Genomic DNA, 22587 nt, shown 5'->3' with positions numbered 1-22587 from the left:
CCGTGCAAATACAGCATAGTTATTTCCTCCTTTTCCTTTGAGTCACCATAGTCCATTACATCCGCCAATCACTTCTGTTCATTTTGTTATGAGAAAACAGTAGCCACGCTCTGCATCCTTGAAAACTTCCAGAAATGCCTCAGTTGCTTAGATACCATCCCCCCCCACTACTGCCTTCCTTTTTTTGTAAAACTGTGAGAGAAAGAGAAAATGTAGGTGAAAGGGTTAATCGGTCTTGACAGTTCTCTTCTCACAAGACCTAACCCTAACCCAGAAGAGCTACTAATATACATACAAGAGCTGTACATAACAGGAAAACCATTTGGCTTAAAAATAAACCTGAAAATGAGAGATTATGTTTAATAAATTAACCAAAGAAAGAAAATTTGTTATATCTGGAGAAGAACTAGATGTAGTAGACCACTATATATACCCTGACCAATGGATCTCAATGGAGGGTGATATAATAAAGAAAATTGAATGGCATGTTAAATGGGGTTGGTAGACATTCAGCAAATTAAGCATAATTTTCAAAAATGCCTGAAGAGAAACATTTTTGATCAGTGTGTGCTATCTACTCTAACATATGTCAGTGAAGCATGGCACTAAACTCACAATCAATATAAAAGCTAAGAGTGGCGCAAAGAGCCATGGAAAAATACATGTTCAATATTACAAGACAAGATAGAAAGACCTGCATATGGATTAGGGAACAAACAAAAGTATACAGTATTATCAAGAGAATAAAAGAATTGAAATAGAAATGGGCTGGTCACATAGTAAGAAGAACTGATGGCAGCTGAGGATAAGGGGGTTGAAGGAACATACTCAAGAAGACTTAAGAGAGATTTTTGCTGACGCTCTTGTCCAATTAACGGGGGAGCCAAAGGCCGAATGCCTCTGGCAAATTGACAAAATTTATCGCGTTAATTCATGGATTGCCAGACAAAGACAACTGCCAAGAGATATCGTAATCTATTTTGTCACCAGGAAAATTAGGAATGAAATATTGCAAGCAACCTACAAAAACAAACTGCAAGTGGCAGATCAAGCCGTGATAGTACTGAAGGAAATCCCTCCCCCAAAATGTTGAGATCTAGAAAGGATTATGCATTTCTAGTGGATGAACTTAGAAAGCGCCAGATTCAATACAGATGGGAGACCCCAGGCGGATTGGTGGTGAACTACATGGGAGAAAGACATCGCCTCAACTCTGTTTGGAAGGCAAAAGATTTCTATAGTATGGTACTAAAGGCAGGACGCCCTCCATCTCCAGGTCCCAAAGAAAGAAGAGACAGAGGACCCCAGGCAGCAAGATAACCAGGAACAAATTAGGGTTGTGAGTTTACTGCAGGAAACAGAAGAAATTATGGAACAGAGACAAACCCGTGCGGCTACTAAACGTAAAGAACAAGAATTAATGTCCCAACAAGCCCAGATGGCAATTCAAGATAATATAAACATGAGCAAGCAGTGGGAGGAGCTAGACCGAAGGTGAAGTCCCAGCAAGATTTCCAGGCAGCTCTTAAAAAGCTTCAGTGTGCCAAAGATGATAACTAAATTTCTAACATGGAACGTCAACTGTTTAAATTCACCACAAAAAAGGAAAAAAATATTTCACTACTTGAAACAATTTAAAAACGATGTAATTTGCTTACAAGAAACACACATTAGAATGCAGGACCAGAAATACTTGATGAATGCAAGACTGGGATCGCATTTTGTAGCATCTGCTCCGGAGAAGAAAAATGGTATAGTCATATATTTAAGAAAAAACTTAAAAGCTGAATTAATTGAAGCAGATCCTCAAGGTAGATATATTGCAATTGAATTATTAATAGAAGGAAAGAAAATAATAGGAATATATGCTCCCAATCAACAACAAGAAAAAAATTATAAGTTGCTTCACACCAAATTAATACAATGGGGCTACAGATCCTGCGTTTTACTGGGCGATTGGAATGGAGTACTGAATCCTGTTCAAGACAAGAAGAGGCTTTTGCAAAACACACAAATACAAACAAGATTACCTAAATCTTTTTTTGACATGATGGATGACTTTGAATTGAGAGATATCTGGAGAGAACGGAATGTTAAAGAATGGGATTTTACTTTTTTTTCTGATAGGCATCAATCCTTTTCCAGAATTGATTTTATATTAATTACAAATGATTTTTTTTCCAGGGTAAAGAAGACCAAGATATGCCTGAGAACCTTAACAGATCACAACCCGGTCTGGATGAAACTTGAATATGGAGACCGACCCAGGAGATCTTGGAGATTAAATGAAAATCTATTTAGATATGAGAAAAATGTTACGGAATGTAAAAAACTATTGAAAGAATATTTTGCTTTTAATATGCATAAGGGGATATCAATAGAAATGGTTTGGGATGCAAGTAAAGCATACATGAGAGGCGTTTCAATAAATTTGAACAATGTTTATAGGCACAGACAAAGGGAAAAACAAAGGGAATTAGAGGAAGAGATTAAAAAAAAGAGCAGGAGTTAATGTCTAAACCATATGATAAGAAGACAAAAGAGATAATTACTTTACTCCGAGGACAGTTCAATATGTTAATGTCAGACTAGATAACCACTAATTTTCTATATGCTAAACATAACACTTTTTGTAATGCCAATAAACCAGGTCGATGGCTAGCATATATGTTAAGGAAAAAACAAAGATCCCGTAATATAGAGAAAGTAGAATATAAAGGGAAGGAAGTTTTTCAACAGGATATGATTAAAAAGACTTTTTTAGAATTTTACACCAGATTGTATGCTGGTGACAAAATACAATAGACCGATATTTGGAGAAGAGAAAATTCCTATACTTACAGATGAACAAAGGGGAAGATTGAATCAACTTGTAACTGTAGAGGAAATCCTCCTGGCAATTAAGCAGTTAAAAATCGGTAAAGCGCCTGGCACAGATGGCTGACAGCAGTTTACTATAGAAAGTTACAACTAGAAATGATGGAACCTCTTAGGGAACTATTTAATAAAATTCAAATGGAAGGCAGGGTCCCACCATCATGGAAAACAGCTTTTATTTCATTGGTTCCAAAAGAGGAACAGGATCCTACCCAGCCAAAAAACTATAGGCCTATTTCATTACTTAGTACAGACTACAAAATTTTTGCTAAAATATTGGTGAATAGGTTGATGCCAATTGTGCAACAAACAATTCACAGTGACCAATCTGGTTTTATACAGGGAAGGCAAATGAAAAGTAATGTAAGACAAATAATCAATATAATGGAATACTTGGGAAAGTATAACCAAATCCCGGCAGTGCTTCTATTCTTAGATGCGGAGAAAGCATTCGACCAAGTTAATTGGCAATTTTTAATAAAAACATTACAAAAGATGCAGTTCGGAGAGCATTTCATGCAGTCTATCAAAGCAATATACCAGAAACAGACAGCACAAATTATAGTTAATGGAGGCTTAACAGAATCTTTTAAAATTGAAAAAGGAACAAGACAGGGGTGTCCCTTGTCTCCATTATTGTTTATCTTAACCCTGGAATTGTTATTGAACAGAATACGTGGGTCTGACGAACTGCAAGGAATTAAGATTAGGCACTACGAATATAGAGTGAGAGCATTTGCGGATGACTTGGTTGTAACTTTAACTCAGCCGGGGGAATCAATTATAGGTCTAATGAATATAATTAACCAATATGGTCAAGTATCTGGGTTCAAAGTAAATCTAGGGAAACAAAGATGATAGCTAAAAATATGACTACGAACCAAAAAAAAAAAAAAAAGAATTAGAAAGAGTAACAGGATATGAGATAGTAAAAAAGGTTAAATACTTAGGAATTTGTATTACAACTTCAAATGGGAAATTATATAAGTACAACTATGAACCATTATGGCATAAAATACAGAGAGAATTGAATAAATGGAACAATCTACAACTGTCTTTGCTGGGAAGGATAGCAGCAGTTAAAATGAATGTCTTGCCCAAGTTTCTATTCTTCTTTCAAATGATACCAATACTTTAAAAAGACGCAAATTTGGAAGAATGGCAGAAAGGTATTAACAACTTTGTTTGGGCAGGAAAGAAACCGAGAATAAAACTTAAAATAATGCAAGATATACGTGAAAGAGGAGGCTTTAAAATGCCCAACTTAAAATTATACTATGAAGCAGCAGTTTTAGCAACAATTAGCTATTGGATCAACCTAGCAAAGGATAGAATATTGAATATTGAGGGTTATGATTTGGTATATGGCTGGCATGCTTACTTAATACATGACAAGAAGGTTGATAAGATCTTTAAAAGTCATATTTTAAGGAATGCCTTACTGCGTGTTTGGAAAAAATATCAATATAGGTTAAACGACAAAATACCTATGTGGGGGGTGCCTAGACATGTTATAGAGAATATAAGTATAGAACAAAAACAAGATCTAACTACATATGCAGAACTCTTTAGTATGGATAGAGGTGCGCTGCAGTTGAAATCTTTGAATTAAGAGATAAAAGGGTAATTCAAACCTGGTTCCAGTATGGTCAGTTACAGGCTAGATGGAAAAAAGACCAGAAATCCGGTATTATCCAAAGTGAGGATAACTTGATAAAACAAATTAGGGATCAGGGTCCAATGTATATAAAAAGGTTGTACAATGTATTGATAGAAATAGACTCAGAAACAGAATTAGTTAAAGATTGTATGATAAAATAGGCACAAAATTTTGAGGAACCAATAATGATGGAAACATGGGAAGAGATTTGGGTAAGAAATGTAAATTTTACACAGGCTCAGAACTTGAGAGAGAATTTCTATAAGATGTTGTACAGATGGCATTTAGATCCAAAAAGGCTAGCCTGTATGTATCCGAATTTACAATCTAAATGTTGGAGATGTGATTGTGTTAATGCCACGTACTACCATATTTGGTGGACTTGTAAAAAAGTTAAAGCATTTTGGATAAAAATATGGTGGGTTATTCAAAATATGTTGAAAAAGAGGATAAAGTTTACACCCCAGTTGTTTTTGTTAGGTATAGTTTCAGGCTGTACTGTCATAGAGACTAACCTGATCTTGAACCTAACGATGGCAGCAAGATTGTTGGTGGCGCAATACTGGAAGGAAGAGTTGCCTACTATCCAAGAATGGACGTTAAGAGTAGCAAACTTAGCAGAGATGGCCAAAATTTCAGCGTATTTGAAAGATCATTCGGATGAGAAGTACAAGCTGGATTGGACAAGATGGACTGACTATATTCAAAATAAATACCAGACTAAAAAATTTCAGTTAGCTTATGAATGAAGGCATAAAGAACACTACAATTAATTCAAAGTTAGTTTAATAAAGGGGGAGTTAAAGCATAAGAATAGTAACATGTTAAAATTAGTTAGCTTATGTTAGCATATGGTTGTTAAATGTTTATACCCTGACTTCCGGTTCCGGCGGCTACGGCGACGGGCAAGGACTTTGCCCGCTCCCGCTCTTTGGTGGGCTTCCCCCGTCTTCGGGGGGGCACAGGACGCCCCGAAGAGGCGCCCTGCCGAAGGAGCGGCTCGCGGAAGGCTCTGGCACCGGCGGCGGCTGGTGGGGGCTTTTCCGCTTTGCTCCAGGCACCGGGGAGCAGTTTTGGAGGACGCGCCTGCGTCTCGCCCCATGCCGATCGGAGAATGCAAAACTGAAGGAAGCAGCGGCAGTGCGGTGAGATGCTTCCTCTCTTCATCCCCTTACTTTTGAATGGATAGACTTTTCAGTAATTTTAAAAGTTAACCTTTCGGATTCACTCTTTGAGGAGCGGCTAGAGGGGAGGGAGATTCCCCCCTCCTTGGACAAGCGGCTTGTTAAAATTTTGCTCTCGCCCCCAGGGGAAGGAGGAAGGGGGAGAGCCAACTAACGATGCCTCACCCCAGCAAAAGTGCTTTTCATGGGATTTAGATCCAGAACTTATTGATGATCTGAGAACTTTTTGAACTTTTAAATTTTTTTTTATGCCTCTGAGCCCAAAGCTGGCAGGGCAAGATGGCACACTTCCGTTGTCTTTATGAACTGTGAAACCTGACTCCACCTTTAAAATTCAGGCTTCCGGTCTTTGTCTCCGAGTCGCCCAGAGGAATCTCTTGTGGATTGTGATTTTCTGAACTCTTTGGAGAAAAAACTTTCATCTATTGCTAGAGTGACTAAAGAAACTCCCACCTGTTTGGATCCTCTGCCTTCTGGACTCGCCTGCCTGCTCTACTTCTCCAGCTGCCCAGTTTCTACACTGACTGATCTCTTTGCTTTTTAAACCATGTCTCCAAAAAGACCACCTCCTGGAAAACCTGGCTTTGCCACTTCTGCTCCAACATCTGCAACATCCAGTCCAGCCACACAGTCAAAGATAACAGAACTGATGCAACCTAAGACTATAGAGATAGACCTTCAACAAATGCTTCAACAAATTTTACAGGGCCAGGAGGAAATCAAGAAACAGCTAAGGGAAATGAAAGATGAAATTAAAGAAAATCAAGCTCAAATTTATAAGAACTCACAGAGACTGGACCTTGTGGAGGGTGGGGTGGTGGAGGCGAGAGGGGGGGTAGAGGCTTTACAGAAGGGAAACAAAGAACTTGATATCCAACAAATGAAAACAGAGTTTGAGAGAATGTCCTTTTATCTTAGATTTCAAAATGTAATAGAAACAGATGGAGAAAACATAAGGGACATTATGACTAATATTTTAGCTGAATACATACACAAAGATAAACAGCAGATGGAATGGGAGATAGATCTGGCCTATAGAGTGAATTCAGCATATGCCAGAACACACAATGTACCCAGGGAGGTTCATATTAAATTCCTTAGGAAAAGCACAAGAGATGAAATTCTGGGTATACAAAGGGGGCAAACACTGACATACCATGACAGGGAGATAACCATTCTGAAGCAGATTCCCAAAAAAATTAGGGAGAAAAGGAAAAACTATTCGCAATTGGCGAATAAACTATACCAGAAGGGGGTGTGGTTTAGATGGTTGATGCCTGAAGGTATGCTGATATTCTGGGAGGAGACAAGAATCAGAATCAACACACCCATAGAGGCACAGGCCTTTATGGAAAAAAATAAAGCGAACCTAGAAAAAACAGAAGATACTACAATGGTCACACAGGACACGGGAGGGGCCGGAGCTCTGCCAGCGGGGGGTGAAGGGGCAACACCAAGAAAGCTCAGATCACAAAAATGAATAAGAAAACCACAATGTTATAAACAGACCGAAAGTAATAATGAAATTATATCTAGACTATATATCATAACTATATAAACTGATTGAAAATTATTTTTTCTAGAATTAATATGCTGATTTTTTATGATTATGTATTAATGTTTGATATTTAGATGTAACCTATGAGTTTGGAGGGAGGGGGCGTCTGCCACACTTGCAACTGCCAAAATTTGTAACCATTCCACTTACCCTTTTCCTTATAAATGTTTTAAAAAACCAATAAAACTTTTTGAAAAAAAAAATGTTTATACCCTGTATTTTGCTCTGGGAAGTTGGGGGAAGGGAGGGCAGGAAGAGGGAAGGGTAAGGGGGCGGTGATAATTGTAAAATTTATTAAAAAATTTAATTGAAAAAAAAAAGAAGAAGAACTGATGGCAGGTGAACCAAGGCAATCATAGAATGATAAAAAGCGTCCATGAAAGAGACGTAAAACAAGATGAATCAACAACATCAGCAAGTATTGTAGGCCCAATTGGCAAAAGAAAGCTTAGGACAGGTTGGAAACAACTCTTCATCCTGCAGTGGATATACAATGGCTAAAATGATGGTGTCGCCTTAGAAACTGTTCAAAGTTAAGACAGACACTCCCCAAAAAGGTACTTACGACTACCACTCCAAACCCTGTGTGGTCACATGATGGCATTCCAAGTCTGCTATTTATGGCTGCTTGCAGCCTTTCACAGTTAGTAATAAGGATATAAACTTGTTGGTTTTAGTAGAAACATTTGTTTTCTGTAACACACATATATTATGCCTTGTATTTGTAAGGTATCTGGCAAATGTCAAATCCTTTCCATTTGAACTCTTATCAATCTGCAATCTATGGGCATAGAACTTATCCTGGAATGGAGCTGTAAAGAGCTGCAAAACTGACACATTTGATATGTCCCCCTTCTGCCTAGGAACATATTTCACCTTTGATTTGTGCCCTTCACAACAGGAGGCCAAATGGCCAATTGTGGGAATAAAGGAAAGAGATAATGTTAATAAGGCTAGTGAGGAGTATTGTAAAGCCAGGATGTTATTTGATGTTTCTGACTGTATAAAAAGGAGCTACACCTTCTCTGAAGTGTACTTCTTCCCTGCATATCCTTGGGTATGTTGAGAACAACTGACCATCATGTCTTTAAACTTTGATTAAAGATTAAATGCTGATTGTTATTCAAGCCTCCATTTTAAGTCTCATGTTTGGCTCATTGGGATTTGGATGTATTCTCAGACTTCTATGGGTCTCAACGTATTCTCAAACCTTACAACTGTTTACATCCCTTAGTGAACAAAGGGTTTATTTAACACAGTGTTTGCTTATCAGCTGTAGATTCACTTAATGACCATGGTAATTTGCTTAATGATAATTGCAAAAAAAGTTGTAAAATCAGGTCTATCACCTGATAACCTGCTTATGATTGTTATGGCTTATGCGCAAGCTCAATTATACTAGTAATTGGAGGACTATATGCACAAATCCATAGGCAACTGCAGGGTAACTGCAGGTAACTAACTTTCTGAGTGGCAAATATGTACTAGGTAGTGCTGTGCTGGTTTTTTTTTTTTTGGAACAGATCCAGTCATTTGGTCATAAGACTACCAGCAGCAAACAGTCATTGGTCATAAGACAATCAGCAGCAACCAGAACCCTCTCTCAAACATGTTTAAGGAAGCAGACCTATTAACCAGTCAAAATGACTTATTTAAGTGTTGTAGACCTCCAAGATGCTATAGTGAGGCATATTGAGAACTGTTTGCCTATGGACTTCAAATGATTGATTCTTGTTTAACTGTTAAGTTCTTGTATTAATGCCTCCACAGACAGGCATTTTTTCTGAAAGCACAGTTTGGTTCATCATAATATACTGAATTAGAATAATCTGGTGCCATGGAATTAAGAAATAAGATATCTCCATATAAAACAGCAGCTAAATTCACACAGGATTCAAATTTAGACTATATAATAATGTAACTGTAAAGCAACTTGTTAACTGAAACCTGAACAATCTTATAAGAATTAAAATTTATTTCATGTTGTATACATGTGTTTACACACACACACATGTGTAAATAAAATGTAGCATGTTTGAAAACCATGCACATTCTCTGTGTGATGGAAAAGTTATTTCAAAATTAAAAAGTTTATTAGAATAACAGATCCAGGACAAGAACTAAGTTAATTCCTTTGTGGTATGATCAGAGAAGTTCTATTAATACAAAAATATTGAAGTTTGTTTCTGTTGTATAAAATACGTTAGAAAAACCAAAACTTGGGAAAGCTGCCCCTAAGAACATAGACAACCAACTTTTCCTACTATTTTATAGAATCTGCCTGTCTGTCTGTCTAGCTACTTGTTCATTTGTAATCTTTCTTCAGAGGTAATATCAACAACAGAGAATCAGATTCTGTAGGGGCTTGTTGTGATGCTCAACTACAATCATCTTACCTGACTACTGGAGTCTCCAGACAAAAGACATAAGTGTGGTACCAGTTTGTTGAGAATTAGTGAATGTGCACCATAACTAAGAAAACAAAACAAAACAAAAATGCAGCAAGATTATTTTTTTCCCTTACATGTAACAAATCAATAACATCAACCAATACTAGTTCTATTATCTAATTATTGAAACCTTGTATCTGGAAACATGAGGAATGGAGTAGTGAAAATCTTGTTTTCAATTTAGAATCTTAAAATAGTACAAAATTTAAGAAAATGTCCCACCGTTAACATAACTTAAGAGCTTTTTAATAAAATTAAAATACATACACATTTAATGTTGCAACAAGACACAGACACACGCCTTCTCGTGAACGATAGTTCTTGTGTTTAAAGCCAGCAGCAAGCCGCTCCCAAATGAACTATTAAAAAATAAAAGATAATGGATATTTAACACTAAATACGTAGTAGCTATTATCCATTAACATCTTTTTATAAATGTCTGAATAACATAATTGTAGTTGAAAATATAAATGTTTCCTCTTAATTTTTCTTTGTTAAACTAAATCTTCTCATTGTGGTTTCCATGCACTATTCAGAACAGTTCTGAATTTCTTTACAATAGATTTTTAATGTACAAATTACAACTTGATATACTTATGCTACACTGTCTAATTTCATTGCTTCAGTGAGCTTGTGTGACGATCTCAGGATCATTCTTCTATAATAAATCATTTGGTCTACATGTATTTACTTGCACCTATTTTTCCACCATTAATCTGCCCTTATTCCTTTCTTGTTTTTATTGTTATGATTCTGGACTTCCTAGGAGTTTTGCTGCATCACGGCAGCTAATGCTGTAAACAGGAAGCTTACAAGACTAGGTTGCTTTGAAATATCACTGCAATTTTTTTTAAACTACTACTCCCTTTAGTTGCAATGCTGCCATTATACTCTCTGCTATTCAGCATTCAGAAGAAAAACGTTGCCTAGCAACTGCTACACAGTGAGCAATAGCACATTTCTTAGACTGCAGCATTTTATGACTTAGATCCTCCCAATATTTAAATCATGCTGAAACAGAAACACAGTCTTCCATGTATACTCGGACTAAATTAGTCTGTATTGTATTGCTTTTAATTTTTAAAATATGTTTTTAAAATAAATACAGATAGAGTACTATTATCTGTGTATATATTCTAAAATAACTTCAGTACTCAGCATTCCAGATATTCTTCTAACTAAACTAAACAGCTATCTGAACGCACTTGCAAATGGATCATAAGCTTCCTAACAGACAGGAAGCAGCAGGTGAAGTTAGGTAAAATCACATCAGATACCTGTTGTTCTGTAGGGAGAACGAGGCAGATAGGAACTGAGGCAAGGCAGGTTGAAGCTAACACAACCTTTATTTACACAAAGAAAACAGCTCAAACTCAGTAAGGCAAACAGCAGGGCAAATGACAGCTGACAGGTCTTTTATACTCGAGCCGAACAGAGGCTGTCCAATCGGGAGGCTGGATTCTCCCGCCGGCTGGCTGGTGTGTCTTGGCCAATCAGAAGAGGTCAAGGCAAGTCTATGGCAGAAGGCTTCGCAACAAGTAGCAAGCTAGAGAAAGCTAGGAACACTGCAGTAACAAGCTAGTGAAAGTGAAGAACATTTCAATACACAACACCCCTCCCCTCCCAGTTGGCACATGCGTAGTCTGACAGATAAGCAGGCCGACGTCTAAGTCGCCCAGAGTGCCGCAGCTCTGGGGCGGCTGTCATTGTAGGAGTCTCTACCGGTGGAGCCTGCGGAACTACTGGAGACTGTGCGGCCGGAGCGACTGGAAACGGAGCCATCGCTGGAACAACGGGACTTTCAGGTAGGGATGGCGAAGAGGCTGCAAGGGGCGTTGGTTCCGAGGAACTGTCTGACTGGGTTAGTTCTCCAGGGCAGGATTGGGCTTGCCCTGGCTGGAGGTCTGGAGCGCCGGGCGTTCTGCGTCGTAGCTGGTTGACATGCCGGCCCCCTTCTCTGCCATCGTCTAGCTGGACCCTGTAAGAGTAGGGTCCAGTCAACTGAATTATGTGCTCTGGGAGCCACTTTGGGTTAGACCCATAGTTCTGCGCAAAGACCAGATCACCAATTTGGAAGGCTCGAGTTGTGTCCTGAGAGAAGGGACCCTTTTCAGGAATGTAGCTGGGCAGTAGCCGGTCCAGAGTTGTCCGGAGCCGGCGACCCATGAGCCTCTCTGCAGGGCTCTGATTTGTGACTGGGCACGGCATTGTGTGCTGTGCCAGGAGATACTGGGACAATTTGTTATGCCAGTTGCCTGGCCCCAGGCGGTTCAAAACCTCTTTAGCAGACCGGACGGTCCTTTCAGCCTGGCCATTTCCTGCTGGGTGGAATGGAGTGGTGGTTGCATGTTTGACACCTAACTGGCCCAGGAACATTTGGAAAGGCGCTGATGTGAATTGGGGTCCGTTGTCGGACACCACCACATCAGGCAGCCCATGGGTTGCAAAGAGTTTTTCTAAGACAGCCTCTGAAGTGGTGGATGGCATGAGTGCCAGCTCCACCCACTTCGAGTAGGCATCTACCACGATTAAGAAATTCTGCCCTTGGAATGGGCCCGCGAAATCCAGATGGATTCGTGCCCAAGGAGTACGGGGCATGTACCACTCCCTAACTGGCACTGATGGGGGAGCTGGCCTTGACTGCTGGCATTGCTGGCAGGCAGCAACCCAGTCCTCAATCTGCTGGTCAATTTTGGGCCACGACACATAGCTTCTGCCCAGTGCCTTCATTCGCACGATGCCTGGGTGAACGGTGTGTAGGCAGTTCAAAATTGGCGCCCAGAGCTTGAGGGGAGGTACCACCCGGTTTCCCCACAGCAGACATCCATCAAGGACGGATAATTCATGCTGGCGAACAGAGAAGGGCTGGAACTCCTGCCTAAATGGCCCTTGTGGCCACCCCCTGCGCATCCAGTCCAGCACTTGGGATAGCACCGGGTCCTTAGCAGACAGCTTAGCAATGTCCTGAGCAGAAATTGGCATGGCCAATTCCTCCACTAAAAGAACAGAAGCAGTGGGAGCTGGGTCAACCACTGGAGCTGGCAAGGGGCAGCGACCGAGGGCATCAGCGTGCCCAAGGGTCTTGCCAGGTCTGTACAGCAGCTGGTAGTTATAAGCTGCCAGGAAAACAGTCCATCTGGACATTCTGGCAGAAAGGATTTGCGGAGTCTGACGGTCCCCAGCTAAAAGACCCAGAAGAGGTTTGTGGTGAGTGACCAACTGAAAAAAACTCCCTTAAAGATAATCGTGAAAACGTTTGATGCCAGCGACAGCAGCTAGGGCTTCCTTGTCAAGCTGGCTATAATTGGGTTCCGCAGCTGACAAAGTGCGGGAATAGTAAGCAATTGGAGCCTCCGAGCCATTTGGCAAAACATGGCTCAGGACAGCCCCAATGCCAAAAGGCGAAGCATCGCAGGCCAAAATTAAAGGGAGATGGTCGCTATACTGAACCAAGAGGGATTGGGACGTGAGCACGTCCTTTACAGCCCTGAATGCCTGGGCTTCCCTGGGACCCCAATGCCAGGAGGTCTTAGAATTCAATAATCTGTGCAATGGCTCAGCTAAGGAAGCCTTGTGAGGCAAAAAAATTGCATAAAAATTGAGCAGCCCAAGAAAAGCCTGGAGCTCAGTCTTGGATGTGGGAGTGGGGGCTTTTTTGATAGCCTCCACCTTCGAAGGGGTAGGATGGATGCCCTTAGCACTAGATACTGTATTTTCCCTCTATGTTTACTGGAATCCATGATCTCCTTGACCTTAAAATGTTGTTCTCCATCAATAAGAAGAGGAACAGGAGGCGGTAGGTGGGGTGAACGCATGAAAGAAATATGCTCCAGTTTTAGTAAACTAACATGGAATACAGGATGGATTATCCTAAGAGTTTTTGGCAATTCCAACTGTACCATTACTGGGTTTACAATTCTAACAATGGGGAAAGGAGCCACGTATTTAGGACCAAGTTTCTGGGGTAGTCTAAAGATACTTAGTGGAAAGAAAACCCTATCGCCAGCTTGCTTTCAGCTTCACCCGTTTTTTATGCACTTGTTTTTTTTGTGCTTGGTGAGCCTCATCTAATGCTCTATAAGTTACAGGCCAGAAACTTTGATTAACTCATTCAGATAAAGACAGGTTTTCTGGTTTCTCCTGAGGCCGTTCAGGAATAGGCACAAAATCCTGGCCAAATACTACTTTGAAAGGGGTCAATCCTCTACTGCTATGTACAGAATTATTATATGCTACCTTTGAACACGGCAAGAGGTCAGCCCAATTATCTTGCTGATAATTGACATAGAATCTATGATACTGTTCTAGAACAGAGTTAGCATGTTTACAAGCCCCATTTGTCTCCGGATGGTAGGCGGAGCTTATACCTTGGGCAGAGCCTATCAACTTTAGGAACTCCCTCCAAAATTTGGAGATGAATTGGATCTCCTATCTGAGATAATGCATTCAGGAACTCCATGTAGCCTATACACATGTAGGATAAACAGTTTAGCAAGTATTTTTGCAGGCAGAACCTTGGAGCAAAATGCACTTGTTTGGAGACAAGTCCGTCATCAACCAAATGACGGTATTTCCAATGCTCTCTGGCAGCTCAACAATAAAGTCCATCGATATCTCCTTCCAAGTGGCACTAGGTCTGGAAACATTTTGGAGTAGTCCTTGAGGTTTACCTGGTGGTCTCTTTGCCGCAGCACAAACAGGACAACTATCAATGTTGGATTCTATGTCTTTTTTCAGAGAGGGCCATCTAAATTGTCCAAATGTAAGGTTAACCAAATGTAAGGTTTTCACAAAAACAAAATGTCCAGCCACTTTTGAATCATGGGCTTATTGGAGGACAACACTTTTTAAACTAGCAGATACATACAGCTTGGCTCTAACCCATGCAAGGCCCTCCTTCATAATGCACTCAATTTAGTGGAACCTGAACCATTCATCAGATGCAAGTGCCTCACTCAGTCACTTTGTTAGGTCAGTGGGCACATCTAGGTCCACTTTCTCTTGGCTTTTGGTGACCACTGGGGCTGCTAGTTGCTTGGCAGAAATGACCAGATGAATCACCATCGATCTAGCACTGATGTACTGGAGTAGCTGGACAAGGCATCAGCCATAAAGTTCCTTCCCCCCCAGAGAGGTATTTCAGTGGAAAGTTAAACCAGTTAAAATGTTGTGCCCAGCGAACTTGTTTGGGTTTTTGTGGGGTTTTGAACGTCTCAAGGTTCTTATGATCAGTCCACACATCAAATGGGTGCTCGGCCCTCTCAAGGAAATGTCACCAGGTTAGCAGGGCCCACTGGACTGCAAAAGCTTCTTTTTCCCCAAACCACTCATCTTCTTTCTGCCTCCGTCAATTTTCAGGAGGTGTAGGCGCAAGGTTATAGGTTCCCGTCCACATATGTTTGAAGTAACACTCCCCCAACTGCCATGTCACTTGCATCCGCTTGGACCATAAATGGTGCATCCATGAGAAGACCGGAAGTACCTCAGTGAAACAGGCAGAAAACTGTGGGCTCTGAAGAGCCTTATGCAAATTCTGGCTGACAAACCAAATGTTAGGGTTCTAAATACCATGCAGAAATAAATCATTGTCCAAGGCAAAACATCCTTAAAGGTGCAATTTATTCCGCAGGCATGTTAGTACGGCTATGGAAAATTCCAACTCTGGAAGTACATCCTCTAAATTCACCCAGTTGAAAGTTCATGATCTCTCCCCACACCCACAAATCCATCACATGTTCCAATCATCATCTTCCACGCTGGCATGTACACCCATCTTCTTCCGGCCAGGTGTCAAGATGCGAAGACAAAAGATGACCTTGGCTTCTACAAAAGAATGTCAACAATCCATTCTACAATTCTACTCCTTTCTATTCCCCCCTCCCAACTACTACACTATTGAAACAGCATAGAAAATTATAAGAAAGTGTGGCAGGCCAAAGATCCTAAAAGAACATAACTACAGGCCTGACACCAAATGCGGGGGATCTTTTTCCTGTAGGGCAAGTGAAGAAGGAGCTGTGTCTCATTAGACCCAGGAGAATGCAACAGGTCCCTCGTAGGTCAGAGTTTAGTTCTCCAAATCGACGTTGGGGAAGGCAGCATGGCTGCTGTCAAGCTGAAACTTCTGGACTAAACATCTGAGCAGAAGCAGTGTATGGGAGGAATGTCAAGACCTGGTAAGAAGATTTAAATAACCAACTGACATAAATCAGAATTTGGAAAAGGCAAAGAATCTTGTGAGTAGAAAATATTAACGGATAGATTGGGATTTTGGCAGAAAGAAAAGAAATAAGGGAAAAATTGTGGTTTAAATCATTAAGCCCAAAGAGAACTGCTTGTTTTTAACAACTTGGAGACAGAAATGAGAGAATTGAGAACTGACTAACCCAGTGCTTCTCAATTATTTTCTGTCATGCCCCCCCTAGGAAGAAGAAAACATTTCGCGCGCCCCCCCCCCGCGTAACTGTAAATAGTATCATTTGTCTATAAAATTGTTATAAGTACACCTCTGCATAACATAGCACACTGGTCTTTCCTCGTCTCCCACCGTAGTCACATGCTTTCTTTCCTCTTTCCCTCTTACTTGTCTATCCTTCCTTCCACCCTCCCTTCCTCCTTCCCTTCCTTCCTGCCTCCCTTCCAGTTCCCTCCTTCCTCTTTCCCCCTGCCTGCCTGCCTTCTTTCCCTCCTGCTTATCTATGCTTTCTTCCTTCCTTGCACCTCCCTCCCTTCTGCCTGCCTGCCTTCTTTCCTCTTTCCCTATCCTCCTATCCTTCCTTTCTCCCTCCCTCCTTCCCTGCCTCCCTTCCAGTTCCATTCTTCCCTCCTTCCTTCTGCCTCCTTCCTGCCTGCTTGCCTTCTTTCCTCTTCCCTCCCTTCCCAGCTGGAAGCAGCAGCACAACAGTCGCCGTTACCAGGGGCGAAGGGGTGGCGGTGGCAAGATCGGGCGACCGCAGCCCCTTTGTCCCTTCCCTAACAGCGGCTGTTGCGCTTCCGCTTCCAGACGGAATGCTGGCGGTGGAGCTGCTGGCGGGGAGGCGAGCTACGCGGTGGCGAAGACGGGCGGTCCCATGCTTCCCTCCCTCCCACCCCCGCCCGAGCAGGCTTCTTGCACAGCTCCAGCCCGCGGCTCCAATGAAAATCCACAGTCCGAAGTGCTGCCACTTCCAGGCGGGATATATTATGCCTCGCCCACGCCTTCGCCGCCGTTGCACCCAGATGGAAAGGGAGCCTTCGCGCCCCCCTTTACGGAGCCTCGTGCCCCCCAGGGGGGCACGCCCCACTATTTGAGAACCGCTGGACTAACCCATTGAGATACAAACTTTGAATTTGGATCTGAAAATACTGTGTCTTTAAAAGAGATTAATTGACAATTGAGAACATCACAAAGGGAAAGAAAGAGGGGGGAACTGAAGCTAAAAATACACCAAGGAGACTCGCTTTGTTCGAGTCCACACATCAAATGGAGGCTGGAAGTTTGTGTATTGGAAACAAAACACTCTTACTTTCCTCACTGATTATTCTGGCTTGGCACTTCAAGGTCTTACTGTTTGTTTATAGAGAGTGATAAGAAGAAAAACATACAGATGTTCCTTTGAAGCATATCTTTAACCAGAGAAAAGTGAAAACAAGACCTTATTGTGAATTTATGCTTAACCTTGTAAAAACCTTCCAAGCCAGAGCAGCAGTGTTTGTCAGCTGGAGATAATGGCACAACTTCAACAGCAGAATGAAATTTTAAGCCTGCAGAAGATAGTTAGAAATTCAGAAATTATCAAATATATTTGAGAGAAGGGAGAAGAAGTTGGAAAACCTAGAGCATCTAACAGTAAAATATGATGAAGAAGTTGGAGATGTTTATCAAGTGGGAAACGTGGAGGTTAGAGTCCTAAAAACCAAAGAGGAAAATGACCACAAAGAAATTAAATCTGCTGATATCTATGGTGATTGGTTTGTGTCTGGAAATGGAAAGAGTGGAACATTGAAAGAGGAATTAAATGGAGGGGAACTCTACCCCAGATGACAAGATACAGAAGAAGAAAAAAAACAAAAGAATTTATGGATTTAAAGAGAGAAATGTTATTAGCAACATCATTGATAACATCACTGACAATTAAAGATAAGCTGATTAAGGAAACAGAAGAAGGGCATCAAAATTACATGAGAGATTTAATAAGCAATAAGTTGCTAAAAGGAGTCCATACAAATTTGATTAAGGAGATGATTAGAGGACTGATACCACAAATGGCAGAAGACATGAGACTGTTTTGCTACTGGAAAGATATAGGTTGATAGATGGAAGTGCATAATTTAAAACTAGTTAAACTTAGAGAAATTTAGTGACAATAGATATAGTCAAATAAATAATTGATAATGATAATAATATATACATATGCATTGTTATGATAAGTAATAATTGGATATGAATATTTGAATGGTACCCATTAAAGGAAGATTAGAAATCTTTTTGGTTATATATAAAGGCTAATAAAAAAGAACTAATTTAAATTTAGTTAAATTTTGATTATTAGGGGGGGAAATGTTATGATACAGGATACAGTTAAATAAAGGAGGGATAATGATACAAAGGAAAATATATATGTATGGGTACAACATAAAGAAACTGGATGTAAATTGTAAACAGTGATTTGGTAAGGAGGATTAGAAATTTTTGTTACTAGCTATTATGGATGTTTAGCTAGAATAGGCCATAAGGATTCAGTGTTATTGGAGGATTTTAGAAATAGCAAATGAAATGCCAGTATGTGGTTACGTTTTAAATCTTGATATATTTTATGGTGAAGGATGTTTAAACACTTGTAGTCAAATGAAAATTGAGGTATGATGATGGTAATATGTATAAATAACTGAGTTAAAATACTTGAGTTAATATGAATTATGATTGATGACTGTGAAAGAGATGCATGAAAGTCTATTTTAACCAACTGATACACTTTCTACAGTATGTAAAAAAGGAGGATTTTTGTATTGTGTTTGTTTTGAAAATTAAAAATAAAAAATATATAAAAAAAGAACTAAACATTTGGGGCGTGTAATGATGTATAACTATACAATATTATGATGAGAACAGATAGAAATTGTAACCAGGTCAAAAATAAGTGGGGGGGGGGGGTTAAAATATAAATTGCTATATATGTATACTTTTCTGGTTTTTTTTAAAAAGGAGGATATATGTTAAAATTAAAGATGTTTATTGAAATGAAATTACTAATACCATCAACATAAAATGGAGCTCAGAGGCTAAAATACACCATGTAAATGAGATGAAGAGTATGGAAGAGAGGAGAAAGGCAAGAGGAAGAAGAGAGGGTTAGAAGAGAGGGCAGGGGGGAAGAGGAGGAGAGAAAGGATGGAAAGAAGAATGAGGAGAAAGAGAGAGGAAGGGGAAGTAGAGAAGAAAAGGATGACTGACGGAAGAAAGGAGGTAGGGAGGAGTAGAGAGGGAGAAGAAAGTGATGGATAGGGTACAAATATGGTGTATGGAGAGCAGAAGAGCCAAGAGTTCTTGGGGGTTGATGGTAAGACAAATTGATATAATATTTAATAATACAAAATAGTGTTGGTTATGTAATGGTACACATGTGGTTATTTGTATGAAAATGAAAAAATAAAAAACTTTATTATAAAAAAATGGTGCATCCATGTGGGGGTGTTTTAAAACAAGTTCAGCAGATCCTTTCTCCAGTTCACCTGCAGGTTCCATTTCTGTAGCCAAAGTAATCCCAGTATAAGGGGATTCCATCCCTGGGGTGACAATGAAACTTAAAGATTCTTGGTGGTCTCCCATCTACATCTCTACCAGTTCAGTTACAAAATACCCCGCCCCCAGCAATTGACCCATCCAACTGGCAAAAGGCAATGGGTACTGTTCTGTCCCATGATTCTAATGAATATGCAGACACAAGCTTGGCTTCTGCCACGACTAATTACAAAGATAAAGCCACCCCTTGGCTAGGAGCCTAGAACGCTCTCTTCAAGAAACCAAGATTAAACTTACGGAATGCTTTCTCAATGGCTAGTAAAATGGGCTGTTGTTTCCTGCAAAGATTCCCCTCCCATCGCTCCACCAATAAACTCTTTGGGAGGGGCCACAACCATAGCCAGCTGTCCCTATTTCCTTCTGATGTCTTCACAGCTGCTCCCTTCTTCTCAGCTCTACGCACACGCACATCAGGGACAACCTGCCTCTGTTCCTCCTCACTGCTCCCTGACTCAAATGCCACCTGGTGGACAACAGGCCTCTCTGGTTCCTGCTCTGACTCCAAACACTCTCCAGAGTCTTCCTCATTCTCCAGATCAGTCCCATAATGGTAATCGCTGTCAGAGTCCACCAACAGCTCAGCCGGCCACTGCTGGGCCACAACACTATCCCTCATCGCAGGGCCCTTCCCCCCGGGTCTGACACTCAGGATGGCTTAGCTGGGAATTGTTCATGGAAGGCCTGAACCAAAGCAGGTGCATGCAGGAAGGTCGCATCCTCCCAGGTAACATCCTCCGGCTCTCGGCCTTTCCATTCCACCAGGTATTGGAACCGTCCTTTCAGCCATTGGGAATCCCGGATCCTGGCAACTTCATACTCGGAAGGCACCTGATCAGCATGGGGTTCTGGCTGGGGATGATCGGGTTGGTGAAGAGGACAAGCCGGCTGTTCAGGAACAAGAAGAGATCGATGAGAGACTGGATGGACTCGCATCGAGCATGGTAAAGTCAGGTGATAGGCGACTGGATTGATGACTGCTTCAACCGGAAATGGGCCATGGTAACGGTGGTCTAACTTGTTGACCGGCCGGTGTCTAGTGGACAGCCACACTCGATCCCCCACAGTCAATGCCGGTGTCACGCGCCGAGACCTGTCCGCAACTCTCTTATAGTCCTCCTTGGCTTTATCCAGATATTGCCGCACCACTTGATGGACTGCCTGTAGTTCCGACAGGAAGTCCTTAGCTGCGGGGACCAGTGAGTCGATGGGTGTGAGGGGAAAGAACTAAGGATGATACCCCACATTGGCCAAGAAGGGCGTTGTCTGCATGGATATGTGCTGTGAGTTATTGAACGCAAACTCCGCTATTGCCAGGTAGTCTGCCCAATCATTTTGCTGCTGGTTCACAAAACAGCGCAGGTACTGCTCCAATATCCCGATCACTTTCTCCGTCCCCCCGTTGGTTTCGGGATGGTGCACTGAGGACAAGCAGATCTTGACATCCAAGGCCGTCATCAGCCCTTTCCAAAACTGATCTGTGAATTGCGTTCCTCTGTCCGACATGACCCTGTCAGGTAGGCCGTGCAGCCTGAAAAAATGTTGGATAAACATGTGGCGGTGGCGCGGGCTGTCGGTAATCTCCAAAACGGGATAAAATGCACCATCTTCGTCAGCATGTCTATCACCATGAACACCGTGGAAAATCCAGAAGACGGAGGCAAGTCTGTCAGGAAGTCCATAGAAATGGCCCTCCAGGGTCTCTCCTAGGTCGGCAATGGCTGGAGCAGCCCTGGAGGGGCTCCCGTCGCTGACTTGGCCTGCTGACACCGTACACAAGACATGATGTAAGATTGTACGTCATGTCGCAATCGGGGCTGTTAAGTAAGCTCCCCATTAGGAGAGCGAGTGTGCAGAGAAGCATAGTGAAAGTGGTATGCAAGAACACGCACAAACCAGCATAATGGGACACTGAATAGTACAAAATATAGTAGTTTACTATGTGGAAATATAGAGGTATTCAGAGTCCATCAAACAGTCCAAGTCATACATGGTTCAGTCAGTCAGTTATCAAATAGTCAGTTTAGCACACAAAGTAGCTAATAGTAGCAAAACACAGTAGATCACAATACTCCGATCAGTGTCTAACAAACAGAGAGCTAACAGTCATTCTGGCTCCCTCTGATGGCTGTTTGAGGTAACAAGCCAATTACATCTCTCTAGCATTTAAAGTAACAGATACATTTGTTACAATCATAGCTTATATACATTGCCAAGCCAAGCCTAGGGTTAAATCCCTAACATTCTCCCCCTTCGGTTGTCAATGTATTTGCACACAACTTCACATTCCCAATCCATAATCATCACAACATTGTTTATGTTTGACCATACCTTGAGCTTTGGTAAAATGATCAGCAATGTTTTCTTCAGACATACAATACTCTAGTGTAATCATTTTACTACTAACACTTTGTCATACATTCATATATCTTAAGTCAGTATGATTAGTCCTTGTCTTTACTGCAATATTTGATGCCATCTGGATTGCTGCTTGGTTGTCTTTGTATACAACAATAGGCTCACGTACATTATATATATAAATAAATAAGTTTGAATTTATTAGCCGCTCCCTTTCCAAGTAGGACTCGGGGCGGCGTACAATGGGGCATATAAAACACAGAAAATATATAAAACACATAGGCGTACATACAAAACATACATACAGATACACAAACACGGACTCGGAGGAGGTAAACAATTTACATCATATAGACAGTTAAAAGACCCGCATTAAAATACCCCAGTTGTAAAAACCCGATATAAAAATAAGATTTCACGTTTAAAATACAATTTAAAACAGTTAGGAGGAATAAGAATAATTACGATTGAGCCAGGCCAGATAATTGAAAGAGGTGGGTCTTCAGCTGTACACGGAAGGAGCGGAGGTCGGAAGTAATCCTGATGTCACGGGGGAGGTCATTCCACAGGGCTGGGCCCACCACAGAGAAGGCTCTGCTCCTGGGTGTCGCCCCCCGGCACTGTTTGGCGGACGGCACCCGGAGAAGTCCCTCTCTGTGTGAGCGAATTGGTCGTAGGGATGTGTGGGGCAGGATGCGATCCTGCATATAACTAGGCCCTGT

The 22587-nt window shown here is 41.3% G+C and overlaps 1 protein-coding gene across 1 annotated transcript in view; it reads right to left on the bottom strand.

Annotated features, from left to right (window-relative positions):
• The window catches only part of CLASP2 (cytoplasmic linker associated protein 2), a 340309-nt gene that overhangs the window by 232283 nt on the left and 85439 nt on the right, over positions 1-22587 (bottom strand). Inside the window, exons 4-5 of the mRNA XM_081933452.1 lie at positions 9997-10088; positions 9676-9751 (exon numbers count right to left, since the gene is read on the bottom strand). Of these exons, the coding sequence (XP_081789578.1) occupies positions 9676-9751; positions 9997-10088 (168 nt within the window). The remainder of the gene's footprint in view (positions 1-9675; positions 9752-9996; positions 10089-22587) is intronic.

Source organism: Natrix helvetica (genome assembly GCF_964273705.1).
Source record: "Natrix helvetica genome assembly, chromosome: Z".
Classification (NCBI taxonomy): Eukaryota; Metazoa; Chordata; class Lepidosauria; order Squamata; family Natricidae; genus Natrix; species Natrix helvetica.
This window is presented reverse-complemented; position numbering and strand designations above follow the sequence as displayed.